Here is a 20,608-nt window from a genome sequence, read left to right as displayed (position 1 = left end):
TTTAAAATTTTAAGGACCCCCAGACCACCCTTTGTGTTAAAAATCAGAAGCACACATTAAAAATACGTTTATCGGCCTGGGCTGAGCCTTGGATCTCATCAGTTCTTAGCATCGTCCCTGGCCTATCCTATGTGGTGTATTCACAAAAATCCTCATGTCCTCGGGGATCTTTCTGAGGGGCACTCGGGAGCAGTCAGCGAACAGGGGGACCTGAGACCCCGAGCAGACTAGAGTGGCCCCCACAGCACAACCCTTCCCATGCCAATGATTAAGAATGATGATCTTGGCAATGAAAATAATAATGGTCACAGTACTTAAATATTAGAGGGCACTCAGAGTGAGATAAAGCAGGGGTACATTAACAATAACAAAAAAATACATGATTGTAATCCAAATATAAGTGCTTCCTTATCAAATTATCCCGCAGTGCTAGGCCTTTAATCTGGTAAAATGAAGACTAGAAAGAGCAAAGCCAGTTTGGACAAATCAATTTGTAAAATTGAGTAGCCAATAATTGCAATTTATTAAGCTTTTGAACATACCTTGAATTTTCTTTGTGGACTCTTTTGATGGTCTGGTCTGGTCTGGTCATGAATTAAAGATCCCATTAAGATAAATGTCCTTCTCAAACTAAATAGTAGACCTATGCATTAAGACATCTAGTCACAAGCCACATGTTTACAGGTTGGCGGGGGCATAAGTTAAGTGGTGTGCCAGAATAAATAAAACACACACACCATGATACACACCCACATTGTAAAGAGCATCAGAGGAAATGCCCACACCCTCACACGTTTGACACACTGACCTACTTTTTGTATAAATGTGCTCTGTCTTGTGCTTGCCTCCTAGTTCTTGCAATATAAATGCGAACACGAACACAACATCCTTACCATTTATTATGAAAATAATCCACAGGTACGTCTATGTGGATCCCTTTTAATGTTGCATGGACCATGTTTTCGTCTCTCACGTGGACTCGTCAAGCCGTCTCTCAAACGAGAGCTTTCTTCAGTCGTCTCCTCCACTACGGCCATGAATCTGAGACTGAGAGAGAGCTGCATTCTCCTCCAGCAAACCAACACCAGAGAATGGTTGAACGTTTTAGAGGCCTCTTTTAAAGAGTCATATTGCCCCCACATGTGGTCCATGCTGCTCCCAAACTTCAACACACGGACTTTGTATTGTAGGCCTAGTTATGTTTCAGATATTAGGTAAGCAGAGAAGCCAAAAATGTATTTTAGCATATAATGATTAGCAAAGTATTTGGATTTTAAAAATACAACTCAAGTAAGCTGCTTGCTTTATCAGCTGTCCAAGCATAGCCTTTTCAAGAATAGGCCGTACAATTGAAAAAAGAAAATCATTTGTAAGATGAAAAAAATCTCAACATACAGTAGAGCAACTGTTTACTCAAGCATAAATTCTGGTACTACTTATAATATAAATAATTTGATAAACAGTACTTCAACTCAGTTAAACGTTATTACCCACCTTCGCAAATAATTGTGATTATAATTGGAACCACAATACTGCTGTGTTATTTGATTTCAATGTATAACTGCATCAGCTGAAAATGGAAATATAGTTGTTGCCTCAAGAATTAGGTTGACCTTTCTTTGACATGTTTCTCCATAAAAGCTTTACGAAACATAAACAGCAGCTCAGATTGCAGCAGTTCAGCATGAGACAGGTGGCATGAATGAGAGAGGATGGGGTCTGACGAAGGGCTCGTCGGGTGGATCTGTGTTTACTGTAGATCACATCAGTGCAGGCTCAGAGGCTGTGTTACCATCATCTCTGCTCTGTGTGCAACCCAACCTTAGGTGAGTTTATCCATGCTTTGTATTGTCTTTATAGATTATATCAAGACTCATGAACCGTTTTGTGTTGTATTTTATAGGTGAAGGTTTTATTACATTTAGTATTGGAAACACAAGAATATGCAACAACTAACACTTCATGTGGATGCTTTGAGAGCTGTTAAGCTATCTTATAGTACATGATTGTTGATTGAAAGATGTTATTGGATTGATATGATCAAATGATTAATTCAAATTCTGAAATTTGAAGTAATTGTATTGTTAATAATTGCATTATTTATGGTTTTGTGATGAACTGATACAATGCTGAGGCAGGGAAGAGGGGTTTTGGTTAAAGGTTAATTACGTGGAACTACAGGCCTATTGATAACAATGTGCTTTTATAATTATGACAGCTAATAAACAGTGTGGGAATGTAATAAATACATGCACTAAAGATAGGTATTCAGAATAAACATTTTGAGTAGCTGTATTATGGTATAGTTACACTTTCATTTAATTATACTCTGAACTTTCCTTAAAGTAAAGGAATAAATTGCTGTATTTGATCCCACAGTTTAAATTCAAACTACACAATATTGGTGAGAAATATGTGTGTGATTTTTCCTTCTCTAATAAGTGAGATAATAACAAAGATGTTGCTGTTTTAATCTTATGTAACATTTTTACAATATAATATAATGTGCAATTGCTGTTGGAATTCATGTGCAATTCATGTGCAATTACTGTGAAATTCATGTGCAATTCATGTGCAATTACTGTGAAATTCATGTGCAATCTATGTGCTGTCGTGACACATATTCATGTGCAATTACTGTCGGGATCACATGCAATAGTATTTATTTATTTATTTGTCTATGGGAGTTTTTGTTTATTTATAGGAGATCTTCTACTGAAAGTGTTTTTCAGACTTCCTATAAGTGATCTGTTCTTCTGTATCTACCTCTGTATCTACCTGCGTTGCACCAATGAAATTTCCCCATGTGGGACAATAAAGGAATATCTTATCTTATCTTATCTTATCTTATCTTAATGCATTTCATACCACAATTTTGCACACTAAACATTAAGGATTTTTTGCACACTAAACAAAACTATTTGCCTATTTCTTTTACAGAATGAAACGTGGAAGATCCAGCCTTAAATCCAAGTGCCAAACATTTCCCAGCCCAAAGGAGCGGGCAAAGAGGCTGAAGCAGGCTCCATGCAGCTTCGCCCCAAGCCGAGGCGAGGACTGGGGAAACTTGCCTCACCATGTGGTCCTGCAGATCTTCCAGCACTTGTCCCTGGTGGACCGGGCGCGGGCCTCCTCTGTATGCCGGCGATGGAACAACGTTTTCCACACCCCAGATCTATGGCGCCGTTTCGAGTTCGAGCTTAATCAGCCGGCCACGTCCTATCTACGCTCCACTCACCCCGATCTCATCCAGCAGATCATCAAGAAGCACGCCCAGCACCTCCAGTACGTTAGTTTCAAGGTAAATTTGTTATCAGAATTCACCTTTTTCTGCAGTGTACGCCTCAAATTTCACTGACCGGGCTCAGCATTTTTTACCAAACACTTGAAAAACAATATGGTCCTTGCCTAATCCAAACCATCTGTCACTCATTTGATTATGACTCACCAGCTGGTTTGGAATTAGTTGTCGTAACACATAAAGCACATTGGGAGGTTAATTGCCCCTTCGTCTTAGCATATTTAGATTTGATCTGTGTTGTTAAATCAGGTGGACAGCTGCGCCGAGTCTGCAGAGGCGGCCTGTGACATTCTCTCCCAACTGGTGAACTGCACCATCAAGACCCTGGGCCTCATTTCCACTGCACGGCCGAGCTTCATGGATGTGTCTCAGGTAACAACCAAACATTCTTTATGTATTATTATTACTTTGATTGTATAGTTATAAATTGTGGCAGTTAAATTCCTAAAACAAAACAAATATATATAATAAATAATATAGAAGACAAACAACAATTTATGTTGCAAACTAAATAATTAAATTAGCAGTATAGTGTGTACTCTTCTCATCATAGTCATTCAATGACATGAATCCATTGTATTAAGTTCAATTATGTAGCACATAAATTATACTTGCTAATAGATTAGTCCAGCGATTATTCTTTCCCAAAGTATTTGAACTAAATGAAGTTGATGTGAAGCCGTTTGAGGATCCTGGTGGCGCACATTTATGGACAAGAGAGTCTTTTTTATCAAATATATTGAATTTACACATTTTCCATGTCATTCTCGTGGAATTACGGCTCAATTTCAGTTATGACTGTCTTTTCTCATCTCTTGGCATGTTTTTGAATCTGTGTATAGAGTATAGACACATCAACAAGTTCATCATCAATTATTCTATTACTAAAGTTGAGAATTATTGAAATAATCGGTTAGTTGGGATTAATCAATTAATTTGTTTTAGTGCAAACTCGTGCAAAAGAATCATAATCTTTGCTTGTAACTGCTGTGGTTTGCCATTTACAAGAGTATTTGTAGTTGTATAGCTCTTTCATACACAGTATGATATTATGATTTTAATACAAAAATAAATGCTGTGATGCCGTCGTTTACGGTGTCAATTCAACCCATGATTGAAGAGCATTACTGACTGATGCAGAAGCTGAATGAAACGTGATGGTGCAGTGTTTGTTCTCCTCAGGCCCACTTTGTGTCCGCTTTGACAGTGGTGTTTGTCAACTCTAAGTCACTGTCCTCCATAAAGATTGATGACACTCCAGTGGACGATCCGTCCCTCAAGGTGCTTGTTGCCAACAACAGTGACACGCTCAAGTTGCTGAAGATGAGCAGCTGTCCTCACGTCTCCCCAGCCGGTGACTATTACAGTATTTATGTATGTCATTCTAGGTGAAGACTAGTGTACATGCAATATTCTTCATGCCTGCAGGGATCCTATGTGTGGCAGACCAGTGCCATGGGCTCAGAGAGCTGGCTCTGAATTACCATCTTCTGAGTGATGAGCTGCTGCTCGCACTCTCTACTGAGAAACATGTGAACCTCGAGCACCTGCGCATTGATGTGGTCAGTGAGAATCCCAGTCAGACCCACTTCCACACCATCAATAAGAGTAGCTGGGAGGCGTTGGTGCGGCACTCTCCAAAAGTCAACATTGTCATGTACTTCTTTCTCTACGAAGAGGAATTTGAGCCTTTTTTTCGTGAGGAGACCCCAGTAACTCATTTGTACTTTGGGCGAGCAGTGAGCAAAGAAATGCTGGGGCGTATTGGTCTGAACTGCCCCCGTCTGGTGGAGCTGGTGGTATGCGCTAACGGGCTGGAGCCCCTGGATGAAGAGCTAATCCAAATCGCAGAGCGCTGCAAAAACCTGACTGCCATTGGTCTGGGCGAGTGTGAGGTGACCTGCAGTGGCTTTGTGGAGTTTGTGAAGATGTGCGGAGGCCGGCTGACTCAGCTGTCCATCATGGAGGAGGTGCTGATCCCAGACAGCACCTACAACATGGAGCAGATCCATAGTGAGGTGTCAAAGCATCTGGGGCGCATATGGTCCCCTGACATGATGCCGACGTGGTGATGTAACTAGGAAGGCTCTTCCTGATGTAACTAGGAAGGCTCTTGAGTCATATACAGTTACTCAATCAATATTGTCCCTTTCAGTGTTTAACACACTGTGTTGTGGCAATGACTTTTTGTGCAGCTGTAGTTTTGGATGATAGAATGTTGTTGTTGTTTTTTTAAGCTTATGAGACTATTTTCATAGAAGATACACTGTTGATGGTAATTGGCTAATGTCTTGAAGGTATTGTTTAATTTATTCTTAACTCACAAATGCCTCACATTAATGTACTAATGTTAATGTATGTATTAATGTGAGCTACAAATTAGAAAAGGTAAGGTGATCTAAAATTCTGTCTCATAGCCAACATATTTTACCCAAGCCCACATACTGTTTGTGTTGCTGGTATGCGTTTTTATTGTTGTGAAAATGATCATAATTTAGGCCCTTTTTTCTATTATCATACATGAATATGTATTATGGTTGGATTAGATCCAGTGGCTTATGAAATTGTTAATGTGCAGTGCTGCATTATACAATGTAGTTGATGTGTCTTCAAATGCGTTTCAATTCAAGTGTTGCTGATTTGCTCCGTCCCATTTGACCTTTGTGCAGTTGTTAGATTTTGACACTAGAGGACGCCAGTGATCTTAGTGAAGTCTGTGGGGTCTTATATAACCATTGCTGCTGTAAAATGATGGAGGCCAGAGATGCTTTTGCATTTGCATAGGACACACTTTAGATTTTTTTACTATGTCAGACCATTTGTATGTGTGTTTCAATTTCTGGTAAGCATATTCAGGCTTTATTTATTCACATTTATTGTTTTAAGCTCATGTCTGTGACAGTCATGGTGAAAGCAAGATTTTGAATGGGAAGCTGTGTCACTTGTGTGGGAACGTCACAGCCTGATGGTGCAGTGATCTGCTTTCCTGCTCGGCTCAATTCTAAACAGGTTAATCAGGACAATCAACAAAGCGTTCTTGAGACGTGAGAAAACCAGAGACAAAACGCTGTAACAAATGTTGCTCCCACTGTTTTCAATAAATTAGATAAATTCAGCCTTGTCCATTAGTGCCGTATGTTTTCTTCTCATAGACTCTCATAGATGATTCTCTGTCATCACGTTGAGTGTGTGCTCATCTTCCATAATAGAGTCATCATCAGTGCTCTCCAGTGAGGGAGAGGGTGGGATAGACACGTCCAAGGTTTTGTCCAGCACCCCACCCCTGAAGCTTCTCCACTCCTTAATCCAGTTGTCCCGTGTGGAGGACTCCAGTGTGTCCAAATGCCGGGCCTGAACAATCGGGGAGGGGGCGATAGAGTTCTTCAGCACGTGAAACAGGTACCTGGGGGAAAAAGAGGGTAGTGAAAAACTAGGCCAGAGAAAAATATGCAGCTCTTGATTTAAATCGCAGCATTCCCACTAAATATCAGTTCTTTGAGAGTGGAAGAATGCAATCCTCTATGACCTTCACAATTCAAATTATTTTATTATCTGAAATCTTTGCATCACAGGCAGAGAATCTGAACAAATTAAGTTGCGTTAACACATTTTTACATTCAACACATAATGTATAATTTGAGCAAATTCTGTTGGACTTAAATATTAACAATTTCAAACATATCAAAATAACTTATTAACATATGTATTGTAGTGACATAATTGTAATACCTTGGCAGTAGTGCTACAACAGTGGAGATGCAACAGACCAGGTAGAACATGGGGTCAACCATCTGGGCCTGGAGATTCCAGTAGCCGCTGTTGTTGAGGAACATGACGCCATATGCCAGTGTCACAATGAAGTACAATAACACACTTCCCAGGATGATAACTGCATGCACAAATGTCTGGAAGGAAAAAAAACATTAAATAGCACGAAATACATGCCAATCTCCTTTTCTGTCTGTAAAAAACTCACCCATGCTTTGATCTCGATTGACAGGTGAAGCAAGATGGTAAACAGCGAAATTGTGTTCAAGGGAGTTCCAAAGGCATAAATATCTATGTCAGAACCTCTGTAAGTCTAAAGAGAAAACAAGAGTTGAGTATATGTTGCCTCCATGTCCATGTATGCTGGTGGATGAATGAATGAATGAATGAATGAATGAAAGAATGTGTTTGTTTGTGAGAGCAAATGCGGGACCACAGATGGGAAGTAGCGTTTACAGCGTTTACATCATGTATGTTCATTAACATGCACTTTACCCATTCAAATATACAAACAATACAATGTTTCATCACTTGTTCACATATTGAAGATGCAACTTCCTTACTCACATAGTATGGGATGAAAAAGGCCACTAGACTCTGGTAAAAAGCATCAAGCATTGAAATCCAAAATGTTAAGAAGCTGTATTCCTGGAGACAAATAAAGTACATAATAACATCCAAAGCAACCTTGAGATAAACATATATATTTAATTTTAATGTGTGACTGACCCCTTTACCCTGTCCAGTTCTGTACAGTTCAGGGAGACCCATCAGCATCTCTGCAGACACATCTTTGTCCATAATGCCAAACATAACGGGTGGGACCGAGGTGAAGAAAAGATTGAAGAAAATCATCAGCCAGTGGTCAATCACTGAATTAGCGGTGAAGCCACAGAAGAACTGGTACCAAAATAGCAAGTTGACATTGGCCTAAAACAACACAAAAATTGTTTTACACAGTAGCACAGACACAATTTACAAGGTGTTCTGAAGCATCAGTAACAAATCCAACCGCATTTTTGTAGAAGAAATAAATTATCATGTTCGCTAGTCGACTGTAGCACCAGTGTCCGTGAACCAGAAGAAGTTTTTTTAAGTGCTTGAAGCGGGAAATAGCAAAGTCACTGGCCATGACCGCCTGTGGGTGACAAAAGAAAAGCGTTTGGAAGATGATATGAAAAAAGGAGAAGAACTTGATATCTTTAAAGTGTCCAGTCTGACCTGCATCCCCTCCTGACCAGATATTCCCACACCAATGTCAGCCGCTTGAATCATGTTGACGTCATTAGCACCATCACCTGAGATCAAGGCATGTTGGGATGTTTTATAGTTTGTTTTCAGTTCTAATCACATTAAATAAAACATGCAAGGTTCAATTGCAAAAACAAATATATATATTTTAGTTTTGTTACTATCTTATATATTATTAATGAAAATAATGTCTAGTGGATTTTATCAAGAAGGGAAGGAATACTATTTTGATTGCAACAAAACACATTATGTTCAAAACATTACTTTGCAAAGAGTAAACTGAAAGCCTCCGATAACTCTTATGACACATATGTTTTAGCAAAGAAACTCATATTAAAACAATGTGTATAAATTATTCAGTCTCAAATTTGGACTGAAGTTGAACAACATGTAAGTATTTCAATGTTAAGTTGGTCTTTAACATAATAGGGCCTTTAATCTAATGTCAAGTTTGCAGCACAAACTGAGACAAAAATATAGATGAAGAGTGATGAAAGTGGATTTTCATTTAGATATTTCTCCTGAACACACCATACAGTATAACTGATACAGACATACAAACATCCTGTCACTGAATAGCATCAAATAACAAATAGGTTGCAAACATGTTAGTATTTGAAGATGTCATGATTTCAGATGGAGGACAGGGACCTACAAAACTCTACGAAAGATGCACTGTTTTCGAAAGAAATATCCAAACAGAAAATGTTGAAATGTATCATTATTTGTTAGGGATTGACTCCACATACTTGCTATTATAATCTTGTGGCTTAAAGGCCTTTCAACTCTCAACAATCATGTCAAGTTTGGTTGAATGATGGCACCACTTTCTGAAGTTACTGTGAAAAAGAAATTCTATGATAGAGAAGATGCACTTTTTTGTTTCATGTGGATTGGTCCAGTAATTACAGCAATATGAACCATAAATCAGGTCAACAAATCTGAAATCTGACAATTAAACAGCAAAGACGGCCAGTTCAATTTTAAACTAATGCATTCAATAATTGATTTACGGATTTTTAATTTTGGACATTTCTTAGGAAGAATGTTATCAAGAGGGAATATTGCTAATGTTCCCATGGAAGAAAGACATTAATACATCCTAAGTGCTAAAGATGACAGTAGAAGCCTTTCTAACAGTAATGACGTCTGTGCATCTTACCCACTGCGAGAGTCATGACCTTGAGTTTCTCTCTGATCAGCTTCACCACTTGACTCTTCTGCAGCGGCGTGACTCTACAACACAGCACCGAGCGGCAGTGTTTGGCCAGATCCACAAAGCGCTCTCGTAGGTCCGGAGACATCATCATGGTCAAAGTACGTCCGTCGATCACCAGGGAAATGTCCAGTGTTGTGTCGACATTACGAGGATCGTTGCGGTATCTCCTGACTTCCTCCAGAGTACATTCCAGGATGGATGTGCAACTGACCTGGGAAAACAAAAGAAAGTAGTTTAAATAAAACTAAAATATCAAAAAAGGCCTATGGTCTAAAGTAGTGTAAATAAAAGTAAAATATCCAAAAAGCCTGTAGTATAAAGTAGTGTAAATAAAACAAAAGACCCGTAGTCTACAATTCATTGTAATGAAATGTAAATATATTTACTGCTCTTTTCAAAAGTCAAAAACATGGGCATCTCATCATGGTAAATCTTCAAAATATAAACTAATATGTGGTCTCTGTATTTGGGTTAGTATTTTGGTTCATAATTAAAAATATGGCTGAATTCCTTAACACATGTGAACGAATTGACTGATCTTTTGGCCAGTGCCGTTTTACTCAAAATTGCCTTTAATATAGCCTCTGTTCCAAAGGCAAACATCTTGGGTGTCATTCTAGCTCCATCACTTGCAACTGCATGTAATTGGCTACAGCAGAGTAACGACTGTAGGAGTGCAACCCCACGGACCAGTTTTCCCCATGTAATCAAGTTATCCTGGTAAAAATAGTGCATCGCCAATACATTCCTGTTATGTGACATGGTAGAGGTGGAATTTCCTTTGAGAGTTGGATATTAGACTCCTAATTAGATATCAAAGCATTAGTTATTGTGTTGGTGCTAGCTGGCTTCATTCATCATCATGAACAGCCTGAAGGGAACATGGCCGCCCCTGTGCTCCAAAAGCTGCTCTCTGAATGTGTTAAAGAGGATTGGGCCTTGGATTGTTTGGAGTTGGAGATTATTGTTTTGTTTTATATGTTGTTCTGTGTAATATTTGACTCTATGATGGAGCGTTTAAGAGTCCCAGTGCCAGAATGGGTCTCCTCACCTTGTTTGTGCAGCTCATGTTAATCACCAGGTCCTCCTGCTCCAGCAGCCTGCAGGCATAGCCGATGTTGACAGCTGTCTCAGGCTTGTCTCCCGTCAGCACCCACACTTGGATGCCCGCCTCCCGCAGAGCTATGATAGTGTCTGGGACGCTGTCCTGCAGACGGTCCTCCACGCCTGTCGCCCCTGTGCCACCGGAGAAACCCCTGTCACTCCCATCACACACACTCATTTTGGTTTTCAGAACTATTTGGGGACATAACATTGATTTTCATTAATTTCCTGGAGACTGACTCCTAATCAGATTAGCCAAACATTAACCAAAACCTTAACCTACATTTATCTATATCTCCCCATAATGGAGGCAGAGCCCCAAGAATGGAGCTTGCATACAGATTTTAGTGAGCAGAAAATAATGTGATAAATATGTCCATGCACTCACATGCACACTCACATGCACACAAAGTGTTGCATGAGACAATTTATTTTACCCAGCAGACAGAGGTTGGTTTCAATCTGTACAGCAGATTCCATGATGAGCTGCTCTCTGTTGTCCATAGCAGCAAGAGCTTGTTTTCTCGTCACTGCCCAGCTCTCATACTCACTGTCACTCACCACCTGCAGCAGAAACACAGCATTAAGGCAGAGCTAAGCAGACCAATGAATACACAGGAGACATCAGTCACCTTTTTTGTGATGCAGAGCGTGCGCAGGCCCTCTTTAGCATAGCAGTCTAGATGTTGTTGAGTGTCTGATGCTATAGCCTTCTGCCGTTTATCTGTAATATTGTAAAAGTGTAACATAAACAAGTTAATGTAAGGTCAACACATTAGCTTCATTGATTACATGTTAACCAATCACCAAAAATAACTCACTTTGTGAAAGCAAAAACATAATAATAAAAAACGGACAAGGGCAGCACATAATACAACTAAAATAAAACAAATAGACCTACCACCATAAGGTGTCCCAAGAAGCTCCATAATTGCATAATCTGCGCCTTTAGTATATAGGATGTACTGCCTGGAGATGGGGTGTCTCACCAACACAGACATCCTTTTCCTGTTAGAGTCAAAGGTCAAGGTGTCCAGCACCTCAAACCTGAGCTGTGCTCCAGATGGGAGCCGCACCATGACACTGTCAGGGGTCCGGGACAGAAGGATGAAGCCATATGCCTTAGCTGCATGCACTAAGGCAGCCTCGTCTGGACTCTCTGCCTCGTAGCAGAGATTATCTGCGTGCACAGCCGGGGTAGTGCCCTGTGGTGGGACATGGAGGGAACATGTCTGTGGCCCAGTGGGTTCCCCAGACAGCCCCTGTACAGTCAGACCCATGTCTGAGGCCTCCGAAGTTGTGCGATGCCTTAGACCAGCCCATGTACTCAGAGTCTCACGGACTGAACCAGCCCTTTTCACCAAACTTGACCAAGTGTCTAATGGATTAGACTGACTGCTCTGTATAAACCCGGGGCTCTGAAACAGACAAAGAGCATTGCGGCCCTAGAGTTAAACAAAACATTTGGGCCCTGTTTTGTTTTTTAATCACAATGTAGACAATTTTGTAAATTGGGTTTAAAATAAAATTACAATCGGATTAACTCAAAAAGAGCTGCTTATCTTGCCAATAGTTTATTCATCTATTAAATCACAATTGTTTACTGTGTGTGAGATGATTACATCGAAATAATAATTCATACTTTGTCCTGTTTTGTCTGTAACCGAGAGATACTCGGTGCATCTCTCCTCTCGTGTGTCCTCCATTTCTACTTCATCTACAGAAGCCGAGCACTCACCCTCAGTCTCTTCCCTGTTGCCATGGAAACCACCACAGTGTTGCAAATGGCGAGAGCCAGAAAAAAGTCCAGGTAGGCATCTATCCTCTCTGCCCTCCTGATCTGCCGGAGGAGCTTTTGGTCTGGGATAACCTCAGTTTCCTATTTAAATGGAGGTAATGACTTTATTAAACAACAGCATCAGGATATACAATTTTGTATTTGCTCATTACATTGCTAGTCACAAAGATGTGACAAGGCTTTGCACATTAAACCTAAATTCAGGTTGAGCACCTGCTGAAACCTTGTTGAAAAAAGCTTCTTTCCTCTCCCCTCTTGTTTTTCTCCAGGCTGCCAGTCTTTGCCCCGGGGACAAAAATAGACTTGGAGCTAGTGAACTGTATATGAAGACAGTCGTGTCTAAAATGTAGTGTGCGTTTACAGTGTCAGTGGCCAGAGCCAAACGATGTCCCGGCGTGACAATATGTCCCGTCACCGAGGAGATGCAGAGCCAAAATGGATGTGTACCCAGCAGCTTTGCCGTCTGCACTGCATGGAAACAAGCCAATGAGGCAGGTTTATATTAAATATTGAAAGTAACAAGCTACTGGATTAAAAAACAGTTTTTGGGACTGTCAGAAATATTGTACTGAGATGGATAAAGCGCTACAGAGTTTTTGACTTCACCATCCCACTCGATTTCAGGAATGTATTTTGCGCCTCAAAACACCTTTCATGGACCCAGTAAATGGATACCTCTGGAACATTTTTCTAGCTGCAGGGGAAAAGGCCATCAATAATAAATGGATGACACAATCTCAACCAACCATTAAGGGCTGAACATTGTAATTGAAATTTAAAACAATTTAGATATTTATATTATCTGTATGCTGTCTCTTTGTGTCTCGTTATGTGTTCTTATTGTGTTGTTTCATGAATAGAAAAAAATGAAGAAAAAAGAAACTTGCAATGTATGAGCAAAATGGTATTTAACATGAAATCTCACTATGGGTTTAATGGTGTATGTTTCTGTACTTACCAGTGGACTGCTGAAGGCGACATCACTGTGGGCTTTGCCTTTGCCTCTGCAACTTCTCTCGCTTTTCTTTTCTTGAGAGCTGGATGCCTCAGAATCCAGAGACCAGCCCGGTTTTGTGGACAGAGAGGTCTGGCTGAAGAGAACATCTTCATCTTCATCCGGCTTGTTAATAACAGCTAAACGGACAGCTGTAAAAACATGCAAGAACATAACACAATATTATCCTCTGCAAATGGCTGAAAAAAATGTGCATTTCACAATCAGGGCAAAGTTTATTTTGCTTATGATCTGTACAAGAGATCATTTCAAATGATTGTTAATGTTTGTATTTGACTCATTTAACCACACTTGCAATGACTGCAATGCAATATGTTTGAAATTATTCTCTGATGTAAACACACTTTTCACCAATAGCTACATTTAACTGATGAGTATTTTTTTTGTATTGTTGTGTTGATGTGATATTTTACAAACATTACCTATAAAACCCTACCATTCTCCTTGTGTGGATACTCAGTTCCCATAATAGAGCATCTGCGAAACACCATCTTGTTTTCAGTGAGCGTTCCCGTCTTGTCAGAAAAGATGTACTGGATCTGTCCCAAGTCCTCTGTGATGTTCAAGGCTTTGCACTGTATTGTAGTGTCTGACTCTTCATCATACAAATCTAGGTCATTTGTGATGAAAAAAATCTGACCAATCTTCACCAGTTCGATGGACACATAGAGGGAAATGGGAATTAAAATCTGGGAAATGAAGTATTGGGATTAAACAAACAAAAAAAAAAATATTAAAGATACAAACATACAAATGTGTTTATTTTGGTAATGGGTCTGTTTGACATATTAGACAGTGGGGCTGTAACTAACAATTATTTTAGTACTCAACTAGTCAGCAAATATTGTATTTATTATTTCTATTGTGCATTGAGACATTATTTACAAATAAGGTGAATAATCTAAGAACATTTTAAATTGTTTATACTCTTATCGTATTCATTCCCTAAGGGGAACAAGCGGTAAGTGACTGTAGCCTATCCCAGTGACTTTGGGCCTTAGGCGGGGTACACCCTGGACAGGGGCCGGCTTGTCACCGGGTAAGGGTCTTATGATTGAAGAATTCTGCTGTCTTTGTCATAAAAGGACTGTTTGTGTGTGTTATAGAGTCTGTATAGTCCAGATAACGATTACGATGATCAAAATACAACTACAACTAATTTTCATTGTCGACTAGTCACAATTAGTGCAGGAAGCACTTAGAAATTGGGGCAAAGAGTAGAGCTATTCGGCTGAGAATGGATCACAAAAAACTAACTATTTAAAGTTATTTCCCTTGCTTGCTAACCTATAATGTCATGTTGGTACTATAATGAAGTAATTTAAGACCAAAACATTTTTCTTTTCATGCCTTAAGCCAAGTACCTGTAAAAGTATGATCATGCTGAAGAACTTGTAGAAACTGGACAGACTGGGGCTGTCCAGGTGGCCATCGCTCTGTGGGACGAGGTACAGGGGCACGCTGGGCATCGCCTCCAGCCATAAGTAATGCCCTGTGTGTGAAAGGACTGGGATTAATCACACCAGCTGAGCCACATGACCACAGCTAAGCACACCGTCGCCTTGTCACCTGTCTCCTGTTTGTTTCACTGAGTATTTCTAAATATACAACGGGCAGAATATAGTTTTGAATGTAGACATAAAAACGAGAAAAAATGGTTGTCAATGACTTACCTAGTGACCCAATTATGCACATTGTGAAGAGCAGAAGCATGCAGAAAAAAACGTCTATGTTAAGTCTCCGCTCCAGTCTGCTGCGCTTGTATCTAGGCCCATTGTTGTTGAGCATTGACTTGGTTTCACGGCCTAAAGTAAGGTGGCAAAACATCCAAATTGTGAAAATTGCTAGGAACAGACCAAATATCTCAATGCTAATTGCCATGCATTCATTTTGTTTAACGCACAAGTATTTTCGCCAACAGTTAGATCACATTCTATATAACTGCACGGTGGCCATCACCATAGCACCGGGTAAACAAATGCTCAACATCTGTTAGGGGACTAGCTTCATATAAAACACAGAAATAACAACTGAAATATCTCAGACATTCACAAACAGTAAACAGGCATTAGAGATTCACAAGTGAAATATTTCAGTTTGTGGCTGTGGTATTGGTGGTTTTCAGATTTTAGAATGTTTCCAACCTAATGGGTAAATTCCCCAAATGTTTAATCTGATGAATTCTATCAGCGACTAGACTCATTCACTGTTTGAGTTACAAGAAAAGTCTGCATTTAAGTTAATTTTAGTTATCAATCATGTGTATTATGTCATCTGAATCCCAGTAATAAACGTATTAAACGACTGTGCGTTAAGAAAGGAGGTTGTTCAATCCGTGTATACCATGGTCCCACAAACTGTTATCATCAATTGGTTAATTGGTTAAACTATTTGCAGTCTGTTTCCTGTCCTTATCTCTGTTCTAGTTGAAGCTAGTCCCTTTCTCACAGCAGTTATTTGTTTTTGTGATATCGAATGTGATTAGTTGCAGCCGGAACTACCTGTGCGGTTATTCAAAAATAAGGCATGCAGCAGTTAGCATTGAAATTCTCACTGGTATAAACAGTTTTTAACGCACTTCGCGGAGAAACAAAGATTCTTCGTTGTGCATTAAAACGTGTTAAACACATGGAGTTGTTTAATGCTCATGTAATTGGCACATCCTTTCATATTACACCATCACCCATTTTGTATGCAATTGTGTCAATTATTTGAGGCACAAAAAACGGTGACATGGAACTACTTTTGAACAGCATTGGCCTACCTGCATACACCACAAAACCAACTGCACAGTCTGTGTTCCTCACTGTGCAGCCTCTCAGCAGCAGATTCGTAATTCCAGCTCCAACCTTTTCCTTCTCCACATTCTCTCTGCAGCAAATGTGACACTTTCATTGTACTGCCAGGTGGATACATCACGGGTTAATCAATTCTTATGAGCTTTAGGACATTAGCACGCCAGGGTAGCAAAAGTTAGAAAGTCTGGAAAATCAATGATAGTCTAATACAATTTACCTGTGAGCTAAGCAGCAGTGCACTGAAACAGATACTTACACGTAGCATTTGAAGTGGTTAAGATTGTTGTTGGGTTTTTCACAGACTATGATGCCAGTAAAAGATTCAGGTTCAAATTCAGGATCCTAAATGGAAGCAGAGGCCAAATGTTAAGGGAGGTAGATTGGGAAGTTGTAAAAAAAACTGTTTTAAAAAGCAGCTGAACCTGACAGATGAAACAATGCACCAAACAACAGTAGTCAAACACATTCATGTAAAGAAAACAGCGTCATCCTTAAGGCATGCACGGTCTGTTGTTAGTTCTTTAGGTGGCAATCCAAATAAAGACAGGGCTGGGCATTTAGCGCTGTAGAGAGTTTTAAAGAGTTTGTGTCCTGCTCCTACTCAGATGCTTAAAGACATTTTGAGCTTTTTTCAGGTACTTAGCATTGAACAATAACTATTTTTCATTATTTTGTTTGTATAAATTTAGAGTCCAGTAGTCACCTAAAACAATTCTTTCATTCAGGGGTGCAACAGTTTACCAGAATCAGAATCATTAAAAGGTTCATTGCCATTGCTAATGAGTAGAATTCACAAACATCAGAACTTGCTTTGGTGATTCGGTGCAACATAAAACAATGAACAATGATAAAACAACCTATATAAAATCAAAAAGAAAAACAATTTAAATCTGCTATAACATGTTAGCTGCCCTTCTAATTGAATGAATGCCTGAATATAAGTGTTTGAAAGACCTTTGCGTCCTAGATACTCACTGTGATGCAGACACCGGGCACGGCGCTCCTCTGCTTCAGGTTGGTCTCTCCGTCCAGGTTGGACGTCTCGATGTGGCACACTCCGCTTGGATCGGACGTGTACAGGAGCAGGAGGTCCGCAGGGACAATGTCATTGGACTCAACCTTTAAAAAGTCCCCCACTCTCACATCCTTCCAACGCTTCTCAACAAAACACTTTTTTTTCCTGAAAGCACAAAACAAGACAAACATATTTTTTTCTATTTTCCAAATCACTAGCTTATGTGTATCTATTGGAATTCTTTAATTGCTGGAAATGTTAACCAATATCAAAATCCTGTAGTTTGTTGAATTTAGAGACAAATCTATCAATGTTTTTTCTTTATACATGGTTTTTACATGTTTTAGAGCCACTGGTATAACATTATATACAATATTGGTAATACGCAATACACTCAAAACACACTCAAAACACACAAAAAACCACAAAAAATAATTAAATAGGGGGAGCTTTCCACAACTAAAGATAAAAGAAGATAGATTGTTAATAGATGACAAAGCAAATTGAATGTTGACTCTTTTATGACTCTCGTGTGCTTAACTGGTGGCCCATATTATGTTTGAGCATGGAACAACAACTGTAGACAAAGAGCTGGAAGTATGTTGTCCTACAAGATCAGGTCCTCCCAGACTCAACATGCAAATGCCACACCTGCTGAACACTGCTGGAGGTTATGACATTTCACCTTCTTTAGATTGTGTTGACAACGATTTAATAACTCTAACTACTTCTCAGTCTTGGAAATCATCCGACATGCCACATTTAGATTTATTACACATAGGCCTTGATATAAGTAATGTAATCTTCAAACGTTTGTTTGACTAAGAGTGTGGGAACTGGCTCTGCTTCATGTAGTAAGATGTATTTGTGCGATTGAGTCTATTATCTCCAGACATCACACTTTTCATCAAGACAGCACGTTATCTAAAGAGCAGACTTGTCTATGTAAACTACTGTCTTTACAACAAAGCAGACAAGTCTCCCTGATTTAAGATCCTTTTTGGTGAAAGTTTGATTTCTTACTTTTAGACAACCACAGTATAACTATAAAAATATTCATTCACATATTTTAACTTACTCTCTCACTCACCCAAATATAGCTTTTTGAGTTGTTTAATTTAAAAAACCTCAAATTTAAGACTTAATTGTAATTACTCCTCTCATTTGTTGAGAACGTATACTTTGTTTATGTGTTTAAATAAAACTGCTTTCAATAAGCTACACTTAAAGAAACATGAAGAAAAATACAAAACAATGGACTGAGTATCTTTAATGAATAGTCAAGATTTCTTTGTCTCTAAGCTTCATGACCTATAGACATTTTTCTGAGTGGCTTTACAAAGGTTTAAGATACACTCCTCTCAGGTGTGTGAAGACGCCACACAGGTGTTGGGAATGTGCAAATTTAAATGTAATGAATGACTGGGAAGCCACTGATCCGACGGCATTCCTCATGTTGTCAGTTCAGAATGACAGGAAGATTCTTAATGAAAATAAGCCGGAGAATTCCCATACAGACTGTTTAATAATGTAATAATCATAAGTGCGTACATGTGTGTGTGTGTGTGTGTGTGTTTATATATATATATATATATATATATATCCAGTCACTTTAACCCTTTTTGTCTTAAACACTGCCCAAGGATGATAGCTGTAACAAGGCAACTTCAGCTACACATTTTATTTCAGATTTTCAAAGACACAGAATTAAGTGTCTCAATTTAATAAGTTTAATAATTAGTAGAAAATCTGAAACGCATATTAATATTTAAAAAGAAAAATCAGTAATTTTAACCGAACAGTAAGGCAATAATGTACCACTCATTTAGTTGGAATTTATGCAAAGCAGCAACAATGTTTTCGTTTAAGTTCTCACCGTGAGAGGCAGCGGAAGACTATGTTGAGGGTCTCTTTTATATAGTAACAATCTCCCACACACTGTCTATTTCTATGTACATTTATTCCCACGTGGTGTTAAATCGCAGAGGCAGTTAAACACAGGGCCCATATTCACACACTGATGACTACAAGCACAGATGTGCCACTGCCGTTTACAGTGAGTGACCATAATAGTACAAGTCACTGCACGGTTTACCTGCTGTACACGAAGCAGGGCATGGCGTTGAGCTTCTTGTCCGACTGGTACCTCCTGAAGTCCTCCCAAGCGTCTTTTATGGCCGTCAGAGACATGATCACAGCAATGGGAATCACGGCAACTTCAGGCTTGAATGCTTGGACCACAGGCACAAAGTTCAAAATGGCCAAACCCACAAAATACAAGTTTGCCAGGCGATGAAACTGCTCAAAGAGATTCATGGGCAAGAACAAGAGGGCGGTGTATTTGGTTGTCTTGATGCCATTGCCAGGGAAGTGTCGATTTGGTTGTTTCCATTTGTCCAGTCCTTCATAAGGCAAGTTGGACACCAGGTTACGCAAATCCTTGTCCCGTGCCTTTTGACCTCGCCAAGCATCCCTAAGTAGGGCCAATGGGCTCATCATGGGCATAGTGGCTCCAATTCCTTTTTTTGTAATATTTTTAGTCAATCTTTTGTTGCATTGTCTGTAAAATCCTTGACTTCCCACGTTTTGGTTTGTTTGAATGAGTGTGTCGGGCCTAAAACCAGCTTTAAAACTAGACAGCACACTAAGCCCCGCCTCCTCCTTTGACAGGTGTGTTTGCATTCCTGTCAAAGAGGCTGCGAGGTTCTCAAGAGACTGGAAAAGTGTCCATCACAAAGAAAAGTTCATCTGAGTGCTTCTTTGAACTACTACTTTGAACAGTAGAAAGGGCTACTATATATGCTAGACTGGTCAGATCTAAAATAATAACAATGTAATAAAAAAAAACAATATTACAGTAGCCTCTCAGAGTTAGGTAGTCTAGGCTTTACCTTTTGTATGAGTGGTTTACATTTCACTGTCATGTTTTCACATTTTCAAGTATTTCTACCTTTATAACCTCAACACAATCACATTTAATTGTGATACAGACTAAGCTAAAGCATATCAAAGGCAGAGCAGCCCAGTCAAAGCTGTGTAAAATGTATTAATCTGAATCATATTGATCACTTGACTGTGGCCCCCTGTTTCTGTCTCAAATGTTTTAAATTTGGCCCTTAGGCCTTAGTTATTTTATTACTTGGTTTACGGATCCGCCGCACTTCGATTATTGATTTCTGCAATATAAATAAAATAAATTATTATATATTTTTTTTAATAAAGTACCGCCGTCAACTCAAAATAACGTTATTAACTATAACTATTATTGCGCGCCGCGTCCCCAGCCAGCAGGCTACTGTAGTATTATACACCTGGTCACTGCTGAACAGTAAGGTCAGA

At 39.4% G+C, this 20,608-nt stretch overlaps 2 protein-coding genes across 2 annotated transcripts; one reads left to right on the top strand and one right to left on the bottom strand.

Annotated features, from left to right (window-relative positions):
- The first annotated feature begins 1,675 nt into the window (after positions 1-1,675).
- Positions 1,676-5,646, top strand: fbxl3l (F-box and leucine-rich repeat protein 3, like). The gene is made up of 5 exons (XM_072438857.1): positions 1,676-1,826; positions 2,941-3,301; positions 3,551-3,673; positions 4,484-4,655; positions 4,730-5,646. Exons 1-5 carry the CDS (start codon positions 1,699-1,701, stop codon positions 5,371-5,373), a joined length of 1,428 nt encoding a protein of 475 aa, XP_072294958.1. The 5' UTR covers positions 1,676-1,698; the 3' UTR covers positions 5,374-5,646.
- A 526-nt stretch (positions 5,647-6,172) lies between these two features.
- Positions 6,173-19,834, bottom strand: atp10b (ATPase phospholipid transporting 10B). The gene is made up of 21 exons (XM_072438847.1): positions 19,365-19,834; positions 17,230-17,434; positions 16,511-16,596; positions 16,221-16,327; positions 15,130-15,261; positions 14,821-14,948; positions 13,893-14,145; positions 13,400-13,587; positions 12,382-12,522; positions 11,545-12,061; positions 11,276-11,367; positions 11,081-11,207; positions 10,591-10,775; positions 9,483-9,750; positions 8,291-8,367; positions 8,082-8,207; positions 7,799-7,999; positions 7,637-7,717; positions 7,278-7,382; positions 7,031-7,206; positions 6,173-6,704 (listed from the first exon to the last, which is right to left on the bottom strand). The coding sequence occupies exons 1-21, from the start codon at positions 19,772-19,774 to the stop codon at positions 6,458-6,460; spliced, it is 3,852 nt and encodes a 1,283-aa protein (XP_072294948.1). The 5' UTR covers positions 19,775-19,834; the 3' UTR covers positions 6,173-6,457.
- Between the last annotated feature and the right edge of the window lie 774 nt (positions 19,835-20,608).

Source organism: Eucyclogobius newberryi, unplaced genomic scaffold (genome assembly GCF_026437365.1).
Source record: "Eucyclogobius newberryi isolate DKJ021-1_F unplaced genomic scaffold, fEucNew1.0.hap1 SCAF_11, whole genome shotgun sequence".
Taxonomy (NCBI): domain Eukaryota; kingdom Metazoa; phylum Chordata; class Actinopteri; order Gobiiformes; family Gobiidae; genus Eucyclogobius; species Eucyclogobius newberryi.
Note: the sequence above shows the minus strand (reverse complement) of the source record. Positions and strands in the feature narration are given on the sequence as shown.

Coding starts and splice junctions, on each gene's coding strand:
- fbxl3l (XM_072438857.1), top strand. CDS start 1,699: ATGAATGAGAGAGGATGGGGTCTGACGAAGGGCTCGTCGGGTGGATCT. Junction 1,827..2,940: donor TGTGTGCAACCCAACCTTAG/GTGAGTTTATCC, acceptor TTTCTTTTACAG/AATGAAACGTGGAAGATCCA. Junction 4,656..4,729: donor TCCTCACGTCTCCCCAGCCG/GTGACTATTACA, acceptor TCATGCCTGCAG/GGATCCTATGTGTGGCAGAC.
- atp10b (XM_072438847.1), bottom strand. CDS start 19,774: ATGCCCATGATGAGCCCATTGGCCCTACTTAGGGATGCTTGGCGAGGT. Junction 12,523..13,399: donor TCGCCTTCAGCAGTCCACTG/GTAAGTACAGAA, acceptor CCATTTAAATAG/GAAACTGAGGTTATCCCAGA. Junction 8,208..8,290: donor CTGGTCAGGAGGGGATGCAG/GTCAGACTGGAC, acceptor TGTCACCCACAG/GCGGTCATGGCCAGTGACTT.